At 41.4% G+C, this 25400-nt stretch overlaps 2 protein-coding genes across 2 annotated transcripts in view; one reads left to right on the top strand and one right to left on the bottom strand.

The window, feature by feature from the left end:
- The window catches only part of macrod2 (mono-ADP ribosylhydrolase 2), a 1280596-nt gene that overhangs the window by 223708 nt on the left and 1031488 nt on the right, over nucleotides 1–25400 (top strand). The gene's annotated exons all lie outside the window — the stretch shown is intronic.
- flrt3 (fibronectin leucine rich transmembrane 3) lies at nucleotides 1717–16631 on the bottom strand. Its single transcript, XM_038806980.1, has 4 exons — nucleotides 16393–16631; nucleotides 5332–6159; nucleotides 4672–4767; nucleotides 1717–4516 (listed from the first exon to the last, which is right to left on the bottom strand). The coding sequence occupies exon 4, from the start codon at nucleotides 4499–4501 to the stop codon at nucleotides 2534–2536; it is 1968 nt and encodes a 655-aa protein (XP_038662908.1). The 5' UTR covers nucleotides 4502–4516; nucleotides 4672–4767; nucleotides 5332–6159; nucleotides 16393–16631; the 3' UTR covers nucleotides 1717–2533.

A 25400-nucleotide genomic window follows, 5' to 3' on the forward strand; every position in this document is an offset into this window, starting at 1 on the left:
CGTGAATTACACGAGGTCTGTACCGGTGGGACCTGGCTCTGAGGGCGGCCTGTGGAGTCTTGGGGGGGTGGGAGGCCTGGCCCAGCCCGTGATTGGGGCCCACCGATCTGCAGGCAGGACTGTGCCGTGGGGGCACTCTTTCCCTTCGCGCCGGCATGTGTTAAGCTCCGTCATGGCTGGCACGGGGAAGAAGCCCCCTGCGCATACGCAGTAATCACGCCACCGGTTCTGGGAACACGCTGGCACTCCTGCACATGTGCCAATTCGCGCCGGCCGGCGGAGACCCTTCGGCACCATTTGGCGCGGCGCCATTCACTCCAACGCCGGCCTAGCCCCTGAAGGTGCAGAGAATTCCGCACCTTCCGGGCAGCCCGATGCCAGAGTGGTTCACGCCACTCTTTGGCGCCGTACGTCCCGCCCTGCCGGTTACCGGAGAATCCAGGCCCTTGTCTTGAAACCTTTGATTGGTTAGCAAGTTCCTGTTTACCACCAAACAGTTCAGGGCCTTGAATTGTCTGAAGGAGTTCTCTGAAATGGTGGCAATAAAAGCTTGTATTTAAAATACTTCTTATGGATATGAAATGCAGGTAGGGTTGCCAATCCTCTAGGATAGGCTTTGTGTATCCAAGAGTAGGATTTTAAGGATGGCGAAAGATTGGTGCTGGGCAACCCGAGAGTCAACGCAACCACCCACTTGTGAACTCCAGAGCCATTTCATGCTCACTTGAGCATTGATTGGCAGTGGGCGGGATCTCCGCCCGCCCTTAGAAAGACGTCCGGCCTTGAGAGCTGTCGGTAAATCAGATTGGCCGACATCTATTCAACCCAGCCAGGCACAGCGCTGCAGTGACTGGAAGTGGTTGTGCCACGCTCTGCATGGAACTATGTCCTAGGATTGTTGCAAGGTAAGCTCCAGGAGTCCTCAGAGTGGGGGAGGGGGAGGGGGAGGGGAGGGGAGGGGGAGGGGGGGGAGTTGTCAGGTGTAAGGCGATTGCAGTGTTGGGGTTAGGCCAAGTTGGGAGGCATCCAGGAGCTCCAACATCGCCAATTCTGATGTGCCTTCAGAGTGAGGTGTCATAGTTAGGGAAACAGTTTGTCACTATCCCACCATACCCGCACTCCCACCCATCTAGAAATTGAGGCTGGGCAGGAAGTGGCCATTAAATGTCCACTTAAGGGCCTCAATCGGTGAAGGGGCAGGAGGACCTGCCCGAGGCCCTGCCCCACCAACCGTGAAAATGCATCTAGGTTTGGGTGGGCAGATTCCCGGCGGGGAAATCCCACCCATTTAATTTTAGCTTCCCATTTTCTCGGCCCCAGAATCCATCTTGGCAGAGGGTAAAATTCTTGCCCCAGGAATTGAAGATTAATCTCCAAGACACTGCCGTGTGCAGCCCGGGAAGAAAATCATTGGGGCATTAAAAAGGATTGTTTTTCTCCTTGAGCATTTTGCCTCATCAGGCAGAAAAATAATTGAAAATGGGGAACATAAGGTCATTTGGCTGACAGTCAAACATTGTCCAATTGGGTAATGAGTCTTTTTGCTTTCAAATTGGCGGCGGAAGGCCGTACGTCACAAGGACCACGTGTTTACCGACTAATGGCTGGGAACTCGGAGGCAAGTCATGTGATGAAACCTCCAGGAATACATTTATTCAGTTAGGAAACGTCAAATGTAGGCTGGTTTTGTGTCATTGTGGACCAGTTAACACGCACTTGATTTTGTTCCGTTTTATTCTGCAGAAAGACCACGTTTTTCTCATTGACAAGTATGGCGAGAAATAATATACCGAATTTTTAAACGCTGAATACAATTAACATTCGGTCAAGGCACATACAAGACTGGCCAAAGGGCTAAGACTGCACTTTGGTTTAACTTTTTAAAAAGTACCTTATTTTCTTGTGGCAACAAAGAGATCTGTGGCTCAAAGTCTAAACTTAATTGCAGGTAATGCAGACTGTAAGCTGGAATGATGTATTACAACCACTGTCATATTTCAGGTATTACAGTTACGTCTGTGCAACATACTCAGGCATGAACAACATACATAGTTTCCTCTTCAATCCTGAATTAAAATTATCTTCACCAAATTTACTATTCAACTGTAGGACACCTACCCTCAGTAGCTAGGAAAAAGACCTGTGCTTAAACTACAAGGTTCTCAAATAGGCGTAAAAAAAGTCTCTTGAATGTTCAACGCACGTAAGAAACCCCACTTTCACAGTTGACAAGCAATCTTCCATCAATAGAACGTGGAAATTTAAATTCTCTTAAATCTTTTTGAGATTATCAAAGAAAAAAATACAAATTACTAGAAGTTACTAAAATATAGAATTGTAATCAGTGATCAGGCATCCATACTGCGCTGTCGGCAATATTCGCCTGGGTTCTGCAACTTTTGATATAAAGTTCATTAAATATAAATTATATGGCAAATGTACAGTCCTGCTTCCTCCAGTATTTCCAAATCCAGTGTTTCCAAGTAGTACAACCACTTCCACAGTCACTTTAAGTTAGTAGTCCCTGTAATTATCATGAGTGTGAATGATCTGAATCTGGTATTCCACTGTCTCTGTAACTTCTATTGCTACTGCTGCTTTCGCTGTGGTTGTTTTTGTACAAACTCATCCCGTTAGGTGGAAAGATAGTGTGTATTACAAATTCTTCCTTTGCTGCTTGATCGCTGTTCATAGGAATCATCTGAAAAGCAGTCTCCCGAATTTCTAATATCGAGTTGTCCTTCTTCGTGCCAGCCTCTGCATAATCATCATCCTTCCTTCGCCGCCCTCTGCTATATGCACAGGTCTTGGAGAAAGGTGTTCCAGTTCTATGCATGTAACAGCAAACCAGTGCAAGTAAAGCAATTGCTATTACAGCCACTGCACCCCCTATGATACCTGCCAGTGGCATGCTTGTATTTCTGTAAAGTTCCTTCTCCTGCTCTCTGTTGAGGGTGGTTGTAGGATTGTGCATCGTCAGAGATGCGGTCTGTGTTTCTGTGCATACTGGGGTCTCATCTAACAGATAAACATTGCTGGTTTCCATGGGAACCATACATATTCGATAGGATGACTCTGGCTCAAGGGCTGTGAGCAAGTATTCACTTCTCCCACTGTGCACTATGGTTTCCGTAATGGATCCCAAAGCTGGGTTGTGTCCCAACTTGAGCCAACTCAGTCTTAGTGCCGTGAGAGGCAGGGAAATCTTCCAGGTAATGTGAATCGTATTTACGCTCACAGATTTCACATTGATTCGAACAGCTCCACTCCCCGGACCTGCTGTGGGCTGATAGTTTTTGCTACGGTCTGGTTTTTTCCAGTTTGGCCGTTTCGACTCGAATGAAGGCCAGTATCCATGGGTGACAGAGATCCTAACTGATGTCCCAATGGTGGGCGTCGTGGTGGGGAAAGTATTCTCTGAAGAGATATTTTTGCAGCCAAACATTGCGATTGCCAGGTCCTTAATGGCCATGCCTCTAACCTTTTCAGGCGATTGGCACATTAGTCCACGCGCATTGACCCCAATTGGAAGCGAACGCAGCCAGTCCCGAACCCACTTCATTTTACAGCTGCAATACCAGGGGTTGTTGCGGAGTAGCAGTTGGGATAGGTTATTCAGATTATCAAATATTCCCTGAGGCAAGTTGGTTAAATTATTATTCGACAAGTCCAGCCGCTGTAATTGTCTAAGATAGGAAAAGGCATTGGAGGGGATCCAATTGATATGATTTTCCTGGAGGTGCAGCTTCTGCAAGTTTGTAATGGGTAGAGTGGGAGGCGAAGTAAGTATGTTGCGCACAAGTGATAACTCTATAAGATTCTCAAGGTTCATGAAAACCTTATCTCGAAGCCCTTGATTGGTTAGCAAGTTGCCGTCTAACACCAAACGTTTCAGGCCCACAAGATGTCTGAGGGCATTCTCTGAAATGGTGGCAATTCGGTTGTCATCTAGTCTTAGCTCTTCAATCGTGTTGGGAAGTCCAATGGGTATACTGCTTAGATGATTCCTCGACAAAAAAATTAATTTGAGATACTTATTCTCTTGAAAAGCACCTTCCTCAATACTAACAGCAGAGACTGAATTATCATCCAAATGTAGCCTTTCCAGATAGGGAATTTTGGAAAGTGAATCCAGGGAAATTGCCCGTATATTGTTTTCCTGCAGATGGAGTTCTTTAATGTATTTTGGGACATTGGTGGGAAATTCATCCAGAGAGTTTCTGTACAAGTAAATTGTTTCCACCTTCAGTAAGTTCAGGAGCTCCCTCGGAATCCCAATGTTGTTGATTTGATTGTTTTGAAGGAAGAGGGTTGTGGAATCTTGTGGAATTCCAGTCGGTATGGATGTCAGGCCTCGGTCATTGCAGTACACAAAACCTCGATCGCACCGGCAGACTGAGGGACATGTTTCCACACCGACTGTTTGTGCCAGCAGTCCGAGAAATGATCCCACGGCAGCCCACACAATCGCTTTTGAGGACATTTTTAATCGGCAGGGCATGCAGTTCCTTAGAACCTAGATGTAAGAGAAAATATCTTTAATATATAATCTGAGCTGTCAGAAAATAACATTAGCAGTCTTACAAACAAATACTTGAGCTCAGCATCCTTAAAATCTTACAAACGGTGAATTTCTATTTTAACATTTTTTGTTTTAGTCTCAGACCCTACCTTGTCACTTTCCCTGGAACAGTGTTTTTCCAGCAAAATGCTTATCTTCAGATCAGACTACAGGCTGCAGATTTTTTTGTTGTTCGTACTGATTTCCTAAGACAAAAAGGACCAGAGTTATTTTCATTTCAAGCTCGCTTTACTTCCACTCTTTGGTCTGGCTGCACTCTTGCTAATAACACATCTTGCACTTTTGTCTCACTTCAGTGTGCACTTAAAATCAGGGAGGACAATTTGATTTGAACCAAACTAATGCTTCTTGCAAAGTGGTACTTTTCAAGTATTGTTTTTAAGAAAGCAACATTTGAGGGTAGCTGTCACTTATACCTTTGAACATAATCTGAGTAAATATAAAGTCTGCAGCATTCTCTTCAATGTGTCTCACCAGTTGCTCATTTTTCCATGTTTTGCCACTTTAATGATGCGTGCCAGAAGGAGAAAATAGGTATTCTTTAATTTGCCTCATAATGATCCACATCGACTTTTAGAAGGCAATTGCTGGCGGTGTTTGGGTAATTCAAGTAAAATCAGCATCTCCTCTTCAAAATACAAAAGCCACAATTTCAGCTATTCAGTGCTATGTGGCAGGTTAAACTTATCCCAAACTGCAATGACATTGGGGGAACAAAAAGGATTGGGGGGAACAAAAAGGAATCTTACCGTATCTAGTGCATTCCAGAAAATCGTACTCTTGCAAAAGGAGGAAAATCTTGAAACAGATATTCAACATGTCCAGATAGTACTTCCTTTCTCGGCATAATGCTCCAGTTTAATCCCTCCAGCACGGTTGTTATTTCCTGCCGTCTTGGTGTTTACACAACTGATCCTGGTTTACATTCCACACCACCTGACTTGCCCCCAATCGTTCAGTGGACATGCCCACAAAAGTTTATGATTGCCAGATCAGCATATTTAGAAGAAAAAGAACTGGAGGAAATCCTTCAACTTGCTGGATGCTCCTGGGGAAGTTGCGTTTTACTTCCTTTGAATCTTTGTTTTATATTTTATAAAAACGGAGGCATTATAAGACCTCTTTTGTTGTTTTCCCACAGCTGTGGCTTGAATTGGCTCCTTTGTTTATCTGGAAAGCTCTTCGCTGCGGCGTGGTGGAGAGCAGTAACGTCAAAACTCTACACCGAGAGAAACATTCACATAACTGAAACGTGAGCAATGCTGATCTGGAATGTTTCAGTTGCAGAGGATGTTGGAAGCTTATCGTGGGTTCTGAATTGTGCACCATACACACCTTCTTTGGATAGCTGGTATCCCACGATATATATTTGTTTTCACCCCTTTTGCTCTTTGTTTTGAAAACTTCTGGTTCCTTTAAGCCAAAACTGTATTCCCGCTTATTGAAGAAGAATGTCAATTCTTAACCTCTCCCACCTGCAGATATTTCACCGGAAATGTGAAACAAAATGCCGTAAGAGATCTTTTCCTTAGTGGGTGCGGAATTTTCTCTGAATATTCCTTCTGCCGAAGTTTGACCTGTGAACACAGTTAGGAAAGGCAGTCTGAAAGCACAATTTCGATAGAATTTCAGCTGACGTAATTAAAGCTGAAAGCTGTACCTCAGGCATCAATTACTCTTGGCATTCAATTCTGCTAGTGTCAGTGGCCGGATGAAACAGCCTGATTACTGCATAATGAATATATCTATCCTATCAATATGCCATGGATGTGAGGGCACCGCTCATATCAAGAAATCACCTTTGGCAATTACTCGGCAGGTTTGAGGCCTTCGAGCATCAGGCATTCTGTGATGGTTTAAGAAAATGCTAATTGCAGTCAGTCTAAATCAGCAGTTTGGAGGGAAAATGATTGTGCAAATGCTGACGCCTTCCTTGCTGGATTATAAATAGCAATAGAGACGCACAGCAGGTTTTTATATATATTGTTGTTTCTGACTCCAAATAATAAATAAATGTCAGTGCTTTGTTTAATGATGCTTTTAAAAAAATATGTGGAGCCTTTCATAGTGGAAAGGTAATATCGCAGAACTGTAAGCCATTTTAAACATCACCCTTTTTTACATGCGTTGCAATCCTTAAATTAGCAAATGTTTGAAATACAGGCTGACTTTTTGTGTTGCATATCTTGAAATATCAACTTTTCCTTGCACTATACAATCTGCTGGATCTGTGTAAAGTGACATTGCCTTATTTCATTGTACATCTCCAACCTCTTTCAACCCAGGCAAGTTGCATAGATGTTGGATGATATTAACCTTAAGCTTAAATGTCCCAGCTGCACCGTCACCGTCAGAAATGGTGTGCTGCAAAAACACAACACTGACCTGAAAAATGTGGGCCACTAAATATTGTGTCAAGCTGCCAAATACTGGAGCTTGGAGCCAGGATAGGAGAAGGGTAATGAAAATACCTAAGAAAGCTGCCTGGCGAATGAAGGTTGGCTTGTTTGGTTGGTTGAAAAAAAATGGCATTTCTTACATTGAAGGTTCACGATGCCCCAAGGCATTTTGCTGATTTTGGAGCTTCTAAATGTGAGCTGTTACCAAGGCCATGTTATATTTTACTATATATTTAATAATATCATTAAAGTTACACCAGAGTGTTTTAATGAGGGATGGGGAAAAGAGGACGAGAGGTGATAGTGTTGAACTTGTTACTTCCTTTCCCCTGAAGGGAATGATCCTTACAAGATGCAGTTCCTCAGATCTCTCAGTGTGGTGACCATTTTTCACCACGCCTGTTAATGGTATATCCAGCCATCGGATACCAAGAACAATCTTGTTGTCAACCCCCCCCCCAGATACCAAGACCAATCTTGTTGTCAACTCCCCCCCCCCCCCCCCCCCCCGTCAGCAGAAACTGTTGACTCATGATCAGGTTCTGGAACCCGCACTACCATCATCCCTGGTGTAGCAAAACTCCAGTTACAATCATTACATGCCAAGACTAAACTCTAGGAGTTCAAATGCTGTATCAAACCACATGATTTCTAAATGCGCTGGGGATGTAGTGGTGACTGCATTGTAACATATGAAAACACTTCAATATTCTTTTGCACATTACAGTGGATGCTTTTAACATAGAATGCGTTAACTCAGCAGTGTTCATTCTATCCAATTTTTTACGAGATTGAAAGCTGTTTAATTAAATTCACTTTTTAGTCCACTTGATTAGCTCAGCAACGAATATGGAAGGTGTATGTGACTTGGTTCGGCATTGACAGATTGTACTGGACCATCAGTAGGAGCCATCTGATACCTTGCTCGTGTAGCCATACATTGTGTGTAAGCTTGGGCTTAGGATATTGGCCATCTATTTAACAATGGACCTGTAAACAACTGTAAAAGCACTTGCATTTCTGTAGCATCTTTCATGACCTCAGGAAGTTTCAAAGCATTTTCTGGCCAGTTAAATATGTTTGAAGTGTAGTCATTGTTGGAATATAGGACATGCCATAGTCAATTTGTGCACAACAAGCTCCCACAAACAGAAATGGGATAGTGTCTGGGTTATTTTTTTTCGCCAATGGTGTTGACTGAGATAGAGATTGGTCCAAGGTACTGGGAATAAGCCCCGTAGTGCAATCAGATCTTTTACATCGACTGGAGAGAGTAGATGAGGCCTCAATTAAACTTCTCATCCAAACGACAGCACCTCTGACAGTGCAGCACTCGTTCAGTACTTCACTTGTGAGTCAGCCTGGATGTTTGTGCTCAAGTGTCTGGAGTGGTACTTGAACCCACAGCTTACTGACTCAGAAACAAGAGAGTCACTGTGACTGGAATGTATGCTTCTTGATTGAATCTCTATTTTTTTTTTAATTACCTCCTTATTTGTCTCGGCATGCAGTTTCTTGCCTTGTGACATTGTGAGGTGTCAAGTAAAGTCTCGATGTCCACATATGTTTTCTCTCTCTGTTACGCTTCCTCTCTTTCATTCCGCATTTTTGTTAGTAGGAAAACACATGGTGCATGAAATGGTAAATATATATTGTAGTTGTGCCCTAGATTTTGCTGCAATTTTGATTTTCTACAACCAATGTGCTGGTCCATTTCAGATGAAAGAAAAATATCACAAAAGCTGAAAATCTAAAATAGTACTCCAGCGAGCTCCTCACTGGAACAGAAAAATTATAGTTGGATGTTTTGGATAGCGATCCCAATATTAACTTCTCTGATTTCCTTAGATATTGGGAGGCCTGTCTTTTCCAGATCTAGTTACATTTTCAATTAACTTATCGTGGATTAGAAATTTTTGTCATGTATGAATAAAAATAATGAAATCAAAATGGCACAAAATGGGGGCATTCTTCCCATCCTGCCTGTGCTAGCTCTTGGGAAGAGCTATTGAATCAGTCTCACACTCCTGTGCTCCCCCCACAGCTACCGCAAGGATCAATTGGGACATGGAACTTAGCATGTATCCATTATCTGCTATCCATTTTCCCCTTTAAGCGGAATGACTTCTTCAGGTCACACCAGCCACTTTAGTTGAAAGTGATGACATTGCCTCAGTTCCACAAGATTCCTTACAGCTAGGCACAAGAACCATTTATTTGTTAACAGACACCAGAGCTCTAATGAGAGAAATTGCTGATGACTCTGAAAGCAAAACAGCCGTGAGAGAGGTTCTCATTGAAACTTGGGAGTCCCTGTTGATGTCTTGACATTGTCCAAGCCAAAAGCAGTCAGCACTTTAAATTGTCAGGATCATTCTGTTCATTGCAAAATTTACTATTTGAATTAAATGTCAATGTTATGCTGCAGAAATCCCTCCCCATCTATTGATTGACCAACAAAGTCGAACATCCCAAATTAGAGATATGTAAAATCCAAGCCTGTTTCTTCAGCTGCTCCTTTGCCATGTTGTCGCTCCTTGGGTGCGATTTAATCTGCTGATCCACCCACTTGATCCTGATTAACAAGTTTTATATGGTGGATGGCAACATAAAGTTGGCAGAATCACTTAGGCTGAATGCAGGTTTCCTGCTTACTAGCCTCTGGGAATCTGGCATTTTATGCATCTCGGGTGGCCAAGGGTAAATCCAACTGGGAGCCAGACTGCTTGCACTCCTCTAAACATCATATACCGGAAGCTTTAAATGATTTTCCCCAACACAGTCCAACCCAGAGGATCAGCGCATATAGCGATTGCTCTCTGTACAAAGTCCTCTCATTGGCATCAGCCTTAAAATCCACTTTTGCCAAGTATTAGCCTTTGACCAGCTCTCAGTTTAACGAAAAAGTTTCAGATTCATTTGTTCAGTGCAGCTTCATATTGGATTTGTCTCGGAGTTTACCTTTGGAAGTGCTGGGGACTTTATGTACCGCGCAGTGGCATAATAATCTTTCAATCTACCTGTAGGAAGGTCATCATTGAATTAAAATTTGAATTATAATTACAAAGAGTAGCTATGTTCAAAAAGGTATTTAATTTTTGGAGGGAATTTAGCATTTCTGATCAGTTTGTTTGGGTGACTCACAGTTGATTTTGGAAAGTTGATCAAGCCAAAGGAAATTAATGTGAAAATTGAAATTACAGAGGACTTCATTTAATTATCCCAGTATGGGAGCATAACCAGAGGGCCAATCTGTGAAACTTCAAGCTAGACAATTTATTGAGTCCGCTTTTTGTATTGCTTTGATGACTATACTTCTATATGTCTGCCTAAATATTCCATCAATAAATCAGCCAATGTGTTGCAATACATTAAGAATAAAGGGAATATAACAAACATCACAAATTATTCAGTGGTAATTTCAGACTGTGTTGGGAGATTTTCTTCTTGGCAAGTTTGCATCTTATTGTTGCAACTTTTATTTTCGGGGGAAAGAGACAAAATAGCAAATTTAGCGTGTGGAAAAATCAATCTAGATACAGGATCAAAGGCTCTTAAGTGGCAATTAATGCAGTCTCGGGATGACTTTGACAGAGTTTCTGCATTAATTTTCACAGGGTATATGGAGTTGTTTGATGAGGGAAACATGATAAATTATGCAAAAGGCATTTGAGTCTAAAAGAGAGGGAGACTGGAGGAAGCACACGTTGTTACTGAGATACCCAATATCAGCCAAAATCCTGCAAACACCAAAGCTCTTATGGTGTTTTGTTCTTCTTTTAATATTTAAACAGCTTGGTTTTAAATGTATTGGCAGAAGTGTTGTTCCAAAGGTAAAATCAGTCCGTTTTGGTGAAAGCATGTTTTTGTGTACCAAAGGACTTATTTTCTCTCTTTTCCCCCCTCCAAATTGGAGGAGAATAAAAGGCATGACAACTCTTTGAAAGTGGACACCGTTTCTGACTCGAGGATTAGTTGGAACCGCTCTGGTTTTTATAAGATTCCCCTTTGCATTGCTTCTCTTGATTGTACGTGCTCCCCGGCCAGGCCTTGCCATTCACGTCTCTGGTGACAGCAGCAAAGAATGCCTTTGCACATCAAAGTGATCTGAACCAAATAGCAGAGGGGATATCCTGCATCAGTGCTCAGTCTGACCTTTCTCGAAGCTTGTCGCGCGTACAATTCACTGCCAGAGTGCCGGTAGCTGACCCTGTGGTACAAAATTAAACAAACCTACTTTGGGCAGGCTGGTCTCTCAGCGCCATTCTTGACAGCCAGTGCAGGCTGTTTTTTTAAAAAGTTCTTAAATGGCAAATGGAAGTGCAAGCCTAAAAAAAATAGGCTTTTTCTAAATAAACCAATAAAGAAACAATGCCCTGTGTCATCAAGCAGAAGTGTCTCTTTATTACAGGGGCATAACTAATAATCGCTGTCCCCGTGTTGAGTTTCTCTGTCAGGTTTTTACAATCTTCACACTTTAAAAGACGGCTTCAAGAGTCGTCTGCCGCCACCATTGAACCATGCAATGATGCAGGTGAAAACTGTTTGATGTACATTTATTGTTACCACACAGCCGTCCAACTTCAAAGAAAGATTACACTGCATTATGTAATGACTGCATCAGGGAAATAATTAGAGATGCTAATTAGGGATATGGTGCCATGACTTTGGTCTCAGGCAATTTTTAAAAAATGACAGTGTTGTATGTTAGCAACTCTTGAGTAGGTCTCATTGTTAAGTTTTTAACTTTCCTGAGTATATGTTTTGGAAATGCTTATTAGCTAAATTGCATAGGAGGCCACTAATGAAATGCAGGTAGTTCATTCGATGTACAGTGGTATAATGCCTTAGATGTGTACCCTAACTAATAATAGTTTGATCTATTGGCCCTGTCAGGATGCTTGACATCAATTTGTTTTGAAGACTGGCAATCATGGCACTGTGACGTGATTAATTTTCGCTTCCAAACAGCTCAGGATTTTTTTATGCACTGCAGAGAGTGAACAACCACGTTTTTAAGCTGGCCGCAGATTAATGTGTGCCTTGAGTGATGTCAAGGATAATAAATAGGGAAGAAAAAGTTACGACATGTCAGTTTTGTTTTGGTGACACGGTCTGTACAGAAACTAGAACAGTTCCAAAGGAAAGTGGGAAGAACATTTTGGTTGTTTCTCTCGAGCATTTTGTGTCTCCAGTGATGGGGATATGCCTGCTTGTATTTAACCAACAAATGATGATGTTGGCATGGGATTATCATTTCCAATATAGAATATATAAGCTGCTATGCCCAGTACCAGTCACCTATGGAGCGGCGTCATTGCATAGAATATACAGCACAGAAACAGGCTGTTTGCCTCAACATGACCATACCGGCTGTTCATGGTCCACTGGAGACTCTCTTCATCTTTTCTCATCTAACTCTATCAGCATTATGCTCTGTTCCCTTTCACCTTGAGTGATTTATGAGCTTTCCCTTAAGTGCACCTCCTGAACCACTCCCTTTGGTAGTGAGTCCCAAAAATGTTCCCTCTTTTAATTTGGAAACCTTTCATTGAGCAGGCTGGAACAACTCCTCTTTCTGGGTCACATGTTGGGATTTCTCTTATCATTATAAAATTATTGGACAGTCCTTGCTATCTTATCTGAACTCCTGCAGTCCTATTTTGCAGAGAGGCTGTGTACAGAGAAGTAGTCCCTCCTTTCCTAGGAGAAGTGTTAGATGGTACCTGCTTAATTTTTCATTTGGTTAAACCAAGCTAGCAGCAACATCTTACAAGAAGCTTTGTCTTGTCATCGGTGCTGACTCTTGATTATGTTCTGTAGAGGTTTCCACTCCATTGTTTAAAATTGAAGAAGTGATCAACATTTCCAAACACTTGGATTCAGGAGGTTTTGTGTGCAGATTTTTGGGGTCCCTTGATATCGGGAGACACTGATTGTGCTTGTTTTTGTAAAATGATGCACAAAGTCCAGTGCGGCTCTGTAGTTTTGATTGTGTGCAGAGGTTAATGACGGACAGACCTGATGGATGCTTCCCTAAGTCAGCATTAAATTGAGGGTTTTGAAAACAAAATTCACATTGTTGTTTCAGATTCCATCGGTGTGCATTAAGCCGAATGCAGTTGAACAAAGGAGTAACTATGGCAGCATAGGCTTCTTGTACAGTAAGCAGCCGTCTGAAGCATAACATGTCAGTGCACTGGGCTAGCTCTTCAGATTATGTTAGAATATTTCAGGCAACATTAGTTTTCATCCTGAATATGATCAGCTGACAATTCAGTATGTTCCTCAACATAATTGATGAGACATTATTGGCTTTGATTGCTGAGTGTTACAGGTGCAAACCACAAGACAGGAAGATTTAGATTACCCTTGCTGTTTTGTGAAACACATTTCTTCGTCTTTTCACTGTTGAGGACGTTTTCCCTCGGCAATGGAAGCTGGCTGAGTTCTAATTAAATTAGTGAGGGAATTTCACAAGTCTTTCTTTCACAAGCAGATTCTACACAACTGATTTTGGGGGAAATTATTTTTTTAAATCTTAATTTGATCAATGGAATAACTGTGCTGTGGCAATTTTGATTAAGCTCTCAAAGGAGCCTCTTTAAAACTGTGCAAAGCATGCACACACATTTTAGAATAAACAGCACCAAACTTTGTAAATTCTCCATTGTGACCAGTTTTTCCTTTTCCCAGTTTTTCACCACTGGCTGTGTGCCAGTTTTGGCCTTCAGAGCTATTTGTATGGGTCCAAAGGAATCTTGTACCTATAAGCGTCAGAATTAAAGAACAAAGGCCAGGTTTGTTGCCTCAAGTACAAGGAACCTTATTGTTTCTCCTTTATAGATTCTAAATGGGATATTTCAAGGAAAGAAGTTTAGCAAACCTATAACATTTTCCTGACGGACATGTCAGTATGTTAGCCTTGCTCCAAAAAATTGTTAACTATCAAAGAATGCTAATTTTTTCTTTTGCTACTCTTTTTCTCTTCCCTTCCCCCACCCCCAGATTTCAACTGCTAATCCTTCTTCACGGCTCATGTTTTTCCCCTGTGTTACCCACTAATAGATTACACTAGTCTTGAAACCCAAAGCCTGTTTATACAAAGAAGTTAACTGACGGATGTAGGAATGTGTGAGAGCTTTTCTTTCAGCTCACTATTCCCTCCTAATTAACTCTTTTTTTTAAAAATTGCATTTTTTTGTGTCATTCTCATTCTGTCATATATATATTATCATTGTGTATTAATGATCATGCAGCTTTGTAAGAGGAGACTGGCTGTTGAATAAAGTATTAGCTGGACTGACTGAGTGTAAAAACAGAATTTTAATCCTGGTTGTAAACATTTATGGCATTGATGGGTTCCACATTCTTGAACAAACATTAAATAGAATTTTGAAAGGAGTCCTTGCCAACTCTTGCATGCTAGATTAAATTCTAAATTTTGTTTAAAACAGGAATGTTTCGTTTGATCAGGAGAGTCTTTGTCTAAATGGCTGGCTTTTAGTTAAAACTAGTGATCTCTTAGAGCACAAACGTTGCTTTTGCACATCAAGTGAAACGAATTAAAGCTCCACGATGCAGAATAGGACATCATCCTTTTTTACTGGAATTTTGCTGGCCTGAAATGCTACAAGATGTGTAATCTGTTCCAGATTTGTCTGATTGAAACAGTCTTAACTTTACAGCATGTTTGGAGATATGGTCAAAGACTCTCTTTTTATTCCTTTCAGTGCTGATGTTTTCCTTCAGTCGAAGGTGGCTGCAGTTGCTCCTGTATAGCTTTTGCCCACTTGGGGGTAGTAGGTACTGCAAGATGCCAGCCTTAAAGGACCCTTGGTTCAGATGTTTACTGCCAGCATTCACCTTCATTTACTTTAATTATGACAAAACCTACTGTTGAGAGAAACCACAGCCTCTGGATTTCTATTTGATATAAAAAGCCACAAATCGTTAGGAAGTTGATTTGTTTTTGCACCACTTCCTGTGCTGCTTATTCTGCCATTGATGACTTTAGCTATTCATTCTTTCTTTTATAAAGGGAAGCTTGCTTAAGCTGCTGTTTTGTGCAGCTGTCAGTTTTGTCGCTTGTTGTGTCTAATTTATAATTGTCTTTTGGTCCCTGGAGTCATCATAATAAAGCCGATGTTGCATTGTAGAACCCGAGGCTCTGGATGCTAAACATGCAGTGATTTGGGGTTTATTTGTTAATTTTTACTTGGGTGGTGAGGTGCCTAATCTGTCTCCAGATAACATTGCTATTGTTTTAGACCAGTCGCAAGACTTCCAATCATATCTCCCCATATCATCTGAGTGAACCATTGCCGTAATTGCCAGTTGTTGCAGGAAGAGGGATATGCATCTAAAATTAACTCAGAGGATCGATTCTCTCCCTCCCCCCCCCCCCCCCCATGCACCCATTTCATACAAGACAATGCAACTGCAGAACTTTGATGACAACTGCATTGCCAGACATGGTTAGGCTTCAATGTGCATAAGTAGCTATCACTTTTTAATGCCACATTCTGACTAGTCATGCAAGGAAAAAAACTTTGCGACTGAACTAATATAGCCAGAATACTTAGGCTAAATCTTGATAGCATAATGACCAAAATCCAATCATGGCTAGCTATTTTTGTCAGCTTGTTTGTTTCTAACCGAACCAATATTAACCTGAATGGTTTGTTTGCTGCAGTATGCTATTGAATTCAGGAATATCGTTCTGCCTATCTATCTGTATTATGTATTTTTAAAAATAATTTTTTTGGTGTCTGTCAGCGTGAATTACTAGCACAATAGCACGTGTGGATTTTGGTATGAAAGAGGAAGTGATTTTAAAAATACTGTGTTTTACAGGTTTGGTGGAAATTCTGAGATGTGGTATCCAGAATTTCAGTTTGTATAAAAAGCAGCTGCCTGTTAAGGTTTGAAGTGTAATGGAAACTACCAAGGTACTTGCTTACAGGGTTTTTTTCCCGTTTGGTTTCATCAGATCCTTCTAACAGAAAAATCTGTTTGACACACAAAATTAGAGAGTTTTAAAAAAAAGTGAGAACCAAGATAGGGAAGGGAAAGCTGAGGAAAATAGGTGAAGGTATTAATCTGCTCCCATCTGAGGTGTAAATTAGACTTGATTTGTTTAGTCCAGTGAAATATATAGAGTTGCTCTCTCACAATCTCGCGTAGTGTTCATGATATGGATTTCAAGCCTGCTTGCTCCCAGGCAGTTCTGGCTTTGTAAAGTGCTGTGTGTTCAGCCTTTATCGGTGCCGAAATCTTATTGACTTCCTCTGACAATTAGGAGAACATTTGCCAAGATAAACCTCCCTCGCACCAATTATTAACAGGAGGAAAAAATGCCTGATATCAGAAGCTGTCCTCATCTTTACGAAAGGAACCGTAAAAACTTACCAGGTTAAAATGAAGAAACTTCATGCATCCTGCGTCTGTGAACACAGCAGTTAATTATTCCAGCTTGTTAACCAGGAATGGGAGGAAGCAATCATTTCCTCTGTCCTAAAGCAAGCAGCAGAAAAAAAGCAGTGAAGTATCTGTCTTGAACCGTGCCCAGTCAGTCCTCGTGCACTGTTACGAGTGCTAGTAGTCAGACAGGGAGAGCTCTCCAGAAATTCTGAAGTTAAAGCTTTGTCTGCCAGTAGTTGAATAGAATGATGAGGTCACAGGTAGGCAGGGCTTGCCTTAGTGGTGAATGTGGCTATGTCGCTGAAACACTGAAGCTCAGATCAGTGCATTTCATACACTAGAGGGAGGCAAAGCAGGATGTGGATGGTGGTGAGGAGCATTGGAAAGTGAATGACTCCAAGAAACATTTGATAGATTCTGCTTCTCGTTTGTTAAGACACACTCCTTATTAACCAGTTGAATTATCTTCCTTTAAATCTAACTTATCTTTATAAAGGAACAAAATGGGAAGTAAATTTGAGAGGGCACTGCAAAATATTTGGACAGCAGAGTCCTTTGTGTATAAATGATATCAGATGCTGTCTGCATTTAAATGAAAGCTAATCCTATTGATATGCACTTAAGCCAAGCAGTATGAAGGAAGGTTGATCTGTGAACGTCACATTAATTCTGCCAAAAATGTTTAGAAATCAAACGTGGAAATTATTTATTTTCTTTGCACCAGCGTCCTCCATGCAAGCCCTGAGAATTTTTAAAAATGTAATGCTTCAGATTCAACTTCCCATAAGTATTTCATGGTTGACTCTTCATTACCTTTATTTATTTTACTCTTTATTATCTGCAGTTTGTTTGTTTGTCGGGACATTTGAAGTGGTGGGATCACCACAAAGTGCTATCAAGGAAGAAGGTCAATGGATGATCAAAAACAATGTTCATTTCAATTGCTTTGTGATTCCAAGACGACCAAGGCCATTTTATGTTTAACTTTAAATTACCTTTTGCATTTGCCTCCGGATGGCAGGTGCCTGGAGTAATTGCAAAGATTCAGATTCTAGCTGATAGTTGCACTTAAAACCAGTGGTTTGGCCTTTTATTATTGCTGCTGCGTTTCTGGCATTACAACAGTGACTGCACACCTGATTGGCTGGAAAATGCTTCAAGAGGTCCAGCAGTCACCCAATAGTGCTATATAAATGCAAGTCTTTTTATGGTGAGATCTTGCTGTGTGCAAATTTAGTTGTCCAGTTTCCCTAGATTGCAACAGTGACTATACTTTCAAAAAGTACTTATTTAGTTGAAAAGTGTGATGGGACATCCCTGAGGTTATGAAAGGCACTATGTAAAGGCAAGTTTTTCTTGCTCAATGGCACGCATTCTAATCCCCAAATTAATCCCAACATTAAGTAATTGGTAGGTTTCCTGGCAGATGGAACTCGGAGCCTTGCAAAATCACTAGACTGCAAATTGTTCATATTGCCTCAGGAACATGACCACATAGATACTTACACCACAACAAACTGGAATAAACTGGGTGGCGTACTGCAACAACAACACTGTTTCCAAACAAAGGTCCTCGGGCCTGTAGAGGTTATCTTAACTTCCGGCAGATTAGCTCCGGAAATTGTGTATTGCGCTGCAATCAGGTAATTATTTCTGTTAAAATATTCTGTGGTGATACGGTTTATCTCTGGGTAGCTGATATTGTCATTCAGCAGATAACCATGGGCATTCCTGGGAAGGTGTTAATATTTACAGAGTCCCTGAAGTGGTGATACTTGTCGATGGTCTACTAAGGTACATCATTATCTGAAAGTGGGCCAGACTCAAAAGTTTGAAAAACACAGTTTTAGGGGCATCCTGAAATGTTAAGCATGGATTACTAATCGAGTCAGCATCTGGAATTTTGAACTTGAGGGCTCCATATAATTAAAGATATTTCATCAATTTCAAAATGACAGTTGTCTTTGTATAAACAGCATTTGTTAAGTTTTTGTTTTCATTTCAAAACCCTTCATCGCATTAGCTACACATGACGATATGGTGACAAAATGATTCTTTCTTGCCTGCCGAGGGCAAAAGCCTTAGCCAGCGTTTCTCCATAAAGACCATTGCTGCTTCTTTAAGGGCGAGTTCCCTCATTGCTTGTCCCTGACGGAACTGCTCTGTATTTGGCTTAGTTTAGTTATGAGCGTCAGCAGCAATTACACCACTGTATTTTGCAGGCCCTTTTAAAATGCAGATGTGCAGCAAGGCTGACAGTGCGTCTCTCGTTGCCTAGAAACAGACATCAAAGGCTGAATCCCCTGTTACAGCAGTGGCCACTTCTGTTGTGTCGAACGCTCATTTGCGCATCACAAGGAGTTTGCATTTCTGCTGCAAATCAAAGTAAAAGCTGTTCAGCTGCAGCGTGAAATCAGCATTTTAAATGCGACTTTATGGAAGAATAACTCGGGAATGTAAAACAAGTGCAAAGCAAGAAAAGGGCTTTCAGTACCATAACACTCTCATTTTAGCATCCAGTTGCAGTTCTTTGTTTAATCATTGAAGGGGTGTCAACACTGTTGGGGCCAGCACCTATTGACCATGCTTATACAATTGAGGCCATTTCAATTAAGAGTCAGCCACATTGCTGAGGATCTGGAGTCACACGTCAGCCAGACCAGATAAGGATGGGAGATTTCCGTCCCGAAAGAGCACAAGTGAACCAGATGGGTTTTTACAACAATCCGATAGTTGCCTGGTCACCACTATCTAGACTAGCTTTTTATTCCAGATGTATTTAATTAACTGAATTGAAATTCCCTTGCTGCCATGGTGGCATTTGATCTCGTGTCTGGGTTATTCATCAGGTTTCTGAACTACTATAGTAACATATTCACAATGCTTGCAGACATGTAGTCATTAGCTAATAGATGAACACAGCAACCAATTGATGCACAGCAAGGGTCCATAGACGATAATGAGATAAATTACCAGTTAATCTGTTATTGGAGCTGTTGTCTGAGAGATGAATGTCCGTCAGGGGAAAATTCCCCTGCTCATTCTGGAATAATGTTTTGGGATCTTTTATGGGATCCTGGACAGGTGGAACATTGGTCTAACGTGTCACTTGAAAGACAGCACACCCATCAATGTTGCACATGTGCTCCAGTCCCTGGAGTGGTCCAGCTTTAATTAAATGAATTTACCCAAATAAGTCTACTGTAAATTGAACTTTTATAATTACCCCAATCGTCCTCCATATCCAGCTTATGTTGAAGTAGCATTTAAGATTTATACTTCCTGTACCAATGTAACATTTTATGCACGTTCCTGCAATCCTTTCTCTACTCTGCATCATTTCTAGAAATAATCTCCCTGTGTTCATTAATGTCTCAATGAGTGTATATGTGGGTGAGGTGTGTGGTTATTTTGACTTTTGGATTCTCTTAAGGCTATTTAAGAGAAAACCAAGCTGGTTGCTTTCCGAATGAGCTGTGTCAGTGACCACCTCAGGAAAAGATTGCGAGAATCAGAAAAGATTTACAAGTCCAATTTGGATAACCCGGAAGGTTATTGGTTTTGCAAGCTGGAGCTGGCAGTTCACCAACTCAAAACTGGAGCAAGTCCCTGTGAACATTGCACCATTCCAAGAATTAATATGTTTCTTCAGATGATAACAATCAGCTTTTCTTGCAGAGAGAGTAAGAATGCTGTGAATATTTCCCCAATAAACGAAGGCAATTAATTCCAACGGTGCTGAAAAAAATTGTATTGAGAAGATGTTCATGGTAGAGTACAGATCTGAGGGAATTTAAAATATGATTCTGTCAATAGGTCTATATCTTGGGCTGCCAGTGGTGTCTGGAATTAAGCAGTTAGAAATGTGTGTGCTTGGCTTCTGTTTACCTTACCAGCCACACAAATAGCTACCCCAGCTGTGTTTCCATCTCTCTAGTGGCAGTGGGAAAGCCTATAAATTGTGGAGAGCCCCCCTGATGTAATCACAGCCTGGCTCTATCCGTTTCTTCCCTGGGGCTAGTCAAAGATAAACACTGAATGCTTATCTAATCAAGCATTACTCAAAAAGTAGGCTTGAATGTTGACTAACGAAACCATGTAATTAGAGAGAAATGCTTACACATTTCCCTTCAAATCTTTTGACGTGTTTATTGGATTACTTTTCAGCACTTGCTTTCTATTAATAACGCAACCTGAAGAAGGAATACCAATGCATTCATTAGTTCAAATAATTTTACCTCTCTGTAATGGCAAATGTATCTGTTCTTGCAGTAGATGGTCAAAAATATGTTTTAGTATTTTGTGTTCATCTTCCCTTTTACCCTTGTAGGAGTTAGTGGTATCAGTGCCTCTCCGAGATGGCAATGGCTCTTTGAGATCTGACCAAAGTTACCGCTCTATACTTCTATTTCTTGGGCAGTCCGTGAGGATAGAGGATGACTTGCTTTTGCTCCTGTTCGATGAGCTCTCAGATGCATGCTTGCAGATACTAGCACATGTGGGGCATGTGATGCTTGGTGGGTCAGGCAGGTGAGGTATTTGGAGGTTGTTATGCTCTTTCCAAAACCTCCGCTTCGCCTCAGCACGTTCCTGGCGAAGTTCCTCATTGCGCTTGGTGCCCAGAGGAGCCTTCTTCATTTTGGTTGGTCACAAGCCAGGGATTCCCATGACTCGGCAGGCAAGTTTGATCTCTTCATAGATACTTTGAGGACATCCCAAAAGTGTTTCTGCTGTCCTCTGGGGAGTCCCCAACCATAACTGAGTTCCCCAAGTAGAGCTTTTGCTTTGGGAGCCTGGTGTCAGGCATACAAATGACATGTCCCACCCAGTAGAGATGGTTTGGGGAATTATATTACTGCATTTAATATAAGATATCTAATACTGCAACCTAATTTTACTGCATCTGAGGTCTCTTTAACACAGCACATAATGCTTAGGAATAGGATGAGGTAGCATAGTGGTTAGTATAAATGCTTCACAGCTCCAGGGTCCCAGGTTCGGTTCCCGGCTGGGTCACTGTCTGTGCGGAGTCTGCACGTCCTCCCCGTGTGTGCGTGGGTTTCCTCCGGGTGCTCCGGTTTCCTCCCACAGTCCAAAGATGTGCGGGTTAGGTGGATTGGCCATGCTAAATTGCCCGTAGTGTCCTTAAAAAGTAAGGTTAAGGGGGGGGGGGGGGGTTGTTGGGTTACGGGTGGATACGTGGGGTTGAGTAGGGTGATCATTGTTCGGCGCAACATCGAGGGCCGAAGGGCCTGTTCTGTGCTGTACTGTTCTATGTTCTATACAGCCCTCCAAACTAACTGTGCCATTCAATGAGATTATGGGTGATCTGTAACCTAACTGCATATACTCCATTACATAGGATTACAGTGAATGTGCGACACAGAAACTGGCCTTCTAAACTAACTGGCCTGTGCTGGTGCTCCACGCAAGACTTGTCCCACTCTGTTTCATCTTTTAATTTATTCTGTTATTCCTTTTTTCATGTGTTTATCTAACTTCCCCTAAAACCCCCTGAATGCATTTATTTAACTTGCCTCAACCACTCCTTTTGGTGGTGAGTTCCCCATTCACCATTCAAATCTATTTATTCATAATTAGGTTTCTGCTGAATTATATGATTTTTTTTTAGTAACTATCTTAGCCCTTTACGTCTGGTCTCCCCACAAGTAGAACATCTTCACTACATCTACCTTACCAAACCTATTCCTCATCTTAAACACCTTAATTGGGTCACCCCTCTGCCTAACTTTCGTAGAGCACAGAACCCCAGCCGGTTCAACTTTCTTGGTAGGTATAACCTCTCAGTTCTAGTGTCATCCTTTTAAATCTCCTGTTGCTTCTCTCTCCATTTTATAATATGGAGATCAAACCTGTGACCTTAAAGTTGTATGGGGCAGGTAGCTGCTGTCATTGTCACCTGACTAAAGTAGTCCTGCTTACTTTCTACTACTTGGAGGAGTTGCTTAGCCTGTCAGTGCCAGCTTACTTTCTACTACCTATTATTTGGAATCATGTGTATATTTAGTGCAGTGGGAATCTTGTGGTGCAATGCATATAGTGTTTCTCCCTCTGAGCCAGAAGCTCCTGGTTCAAGTCTCGGTGCGTAAGTTCATAACACGGCCAAACATGTTGATTATCAACCTGTAAACCCTTCCAAAAGGCCTATGGTAGGTGGTAAGAGGGAGAGAGTCTCTGGTTGGCCATGGTTGGTGCAGAGTGATGCCCTTCAAACTATAAGCCTCTGGCAGCAACTTGTTCCAAGAAAATCCAGCTCTGGCAATGGCACGTAAGCACGCATCTTGTCCTTCTCATACACTACTTGGCGTGAGAAGAGAAAATAAGATATCGTCTCAGTTGAATGCTCAAAGTCCTCAAGTCTGAAGGCTTCCTTTTTCAGACCTTCAGCAATGCCCTATACATAACAAAAGGCTGCATTTCTATATCATCTTTTGGGATGGCCTAAAGGACTATACAAATACTCTGAGGTACAGTCACTGTCATTCTGCTGGAAATACCGCAGTCATTCTGAACACAAAAAGCTCCCATAAAGAGCAGATCATCTGCATTAGTATGTTGGCTGAGGAATGAATATTGGTCAGGGCACTGGGGAGAAATCCGCTGTCCTCCTTCAACATAGTGGCTGTCGAATTGAAATATTTCCCCAGCACTTTTCCAATGCTCTGTTGATTTTTTTATTATGAGTTGTGGTTCAACATATTCAGTGCATTGTTAGTCTGTGTGTGTGGAGCTGATCCTGACAAAATGTCATGCTTAGTTGGAATCACTGAAAATTGGTAACATTGGCCATTGCAGAAAACGCTATCAAGTGCCATGCTTTTATGACTATCTAAAGTGAGAAACATAAACATACAGGCCAGAATTTTCTAACGGTTCTCACCGGCAGGATCTTCTGGTCCCGCCGATGACAAATCCCTGCTGCGGTTTCACAGCGGGGGGTTGCTTGGAATGGGAAACCCCACTAACAGTGGCAGGGCCTGGAATATCCCACCCACTGAATTGCTGAAAGCTGAACTGCACAAAAGACAATTGCATTTAAGGGCTGGAATTTAGATCAGTCACATTCACTGAGATGTTCTCAGTTTTTAGTTCCAAAGTGATTCCAGCCATTCTTTTAAATTCTGACCAAATGGAACATACAAACCCCGCCCCAACCTGTGCAGTCTGATGATTCTATGGAAAATCCGATCATGTTTTAAAGTTTCTCACTCCCTTAATTATATTACAATATATTACAGTAAAATTCTCTTTATTATATTACACTTTCTGAATTATCATTGCTTTCCAACAGTAATCCATGTGGCACTAACCCATGTGGGTCTAAGACATGCTTTTCGTTCCTGCTTCCAGTTGCATTTTTTATTCTAGTCATTCTTTGCATGTATCTTTTTTCATACAATTTGGTCCAGTAGACTGTGCAGCTTAAGTCTTGACTGCACCTGATCGATACTGACACGAATCCTTTTTGCAGCCATCTTACTTCTTCCTTACCCACACATTGACACTGCCAATTGCCAATCCGCCTTCCCTGATCTGCCACATCTGTGTTCTGGCTCTCTAACTGTCCACTAACCCAGGTCGCCATTAGTACCTTTTAAAAAAATTTGCCAGCAAAACAAAGATTTAAATAAACATTGAAGAAACTGTAACAGGAAGTAAACATCCGCCTCAAAAGCGTAATGGTCGTAAATGGAGAAGCAAGGCAAAGGTCAGGAGAGGAGAGAAAAGTCAGCAGCAATTGGAATGATAGCACAATAAACAAGAAAACCAGGATAAAAACATTCTTCAGTAAGTCAGCCTCTGACAACGGCTGCTCACTCACCACCACGCCTGACAAGGCGTGCTTTGCTCCTGTTAAGAAAGCACTTTTCACCACCAGGATGTTCCAAAGCACTTTGCAGCCAATAAAATACTTTCGAAGTGTGTTATGTTGTAATGCAGAGAAACAGCCTACCTTCCATGAACAAAGTCATTGGAAGTACAAAGATGCTGAATAAAAAGTAAAATTAGATGACACTTGCAACTTTGTAATCGCAAAGTGTGGTCATGTTTTCTGCAGTAAACCTATAACGTGACTGCTTTCTCCTCCATTCTTTTAATACTTTTGTCACTGAATTCTTGAGGTACATAGTTTCTTTAATATTTCCTATTTTTTATTTTCCACCAGAATGTACACAGCTCAGATCTGCAGCCCTTTATTAAATGAGATATTGTCATTTAAAGGCCAGAAATAATTGTACCTTCGATTCCAATAGTAGTGTAATTCTGGTCTCATAGAGTTCCGAGATAATTATTGCATACAGGTGTGGGCATGCCTGTTAAATTGTAAGTACTATTATCACTAATGTTCTTTTATCAATTTCTTTGATCTATAGATTTACTTTATTGCTTATATTAATCTTGGTGACAATGCGAGGACTAAGCTAACATCCGTAGAGATGGTCATTAACCTTGGATAATTCGGTTTCAACTGTGCATATTATTTCTCACTGACAGGCTAAGCAACTCCTCCAAGCCTATTCCCCAGATGGTGTCGTCAGCATTCAATGCTTGATTTATTTTGGTGCTAGTGATTTTTAAAAAATCAAATCTTTTACTGGGTTAATATTAGAAATGCGAAGTTGACATTTGATCTTTAATCACTTCTTGTACACAGTCTATGCTGCTTCACAAAGCCCCTTGCCCCTAATCCCACTGAATCTCATTTAATCATCACTTCAGCAATGTTCACCCTACAAAAATAAACATTCGTAAATAGCCGATTAGCTCTCCTTGCGTTAGTGGAAAGGTACTTAATTATAGTTTGTTGATAAACAAATGATAGCACTTACTAAGGCAAAAAAGTCTTGATGATGGGAAATATCACGGATGAGAGTCTGTTAAAAATGTAGGCTGGGGCTCTCTCAGCACCTTTTTGAACTGAATTGTTATTGGAGTAAAATTAAAGAAGTTGTGAGAGCTCAGTTCAAACTTTT

Source organism: Scyliorhinus canicula, chromosome 1, assembly GCF_902713615.1.
Source record: "Scyliorhinus canicula chromosome 1, sScyCan1.1, whole genome shotgun sequence".
Classification (NCBI taxonomy): Eukaryota; Metazoa; Chordata; class Chondrichthyes; order Carcharhiniformes; family Scyliorhinidae; genus Scyliorhinus; species Scyliorhinus canicula.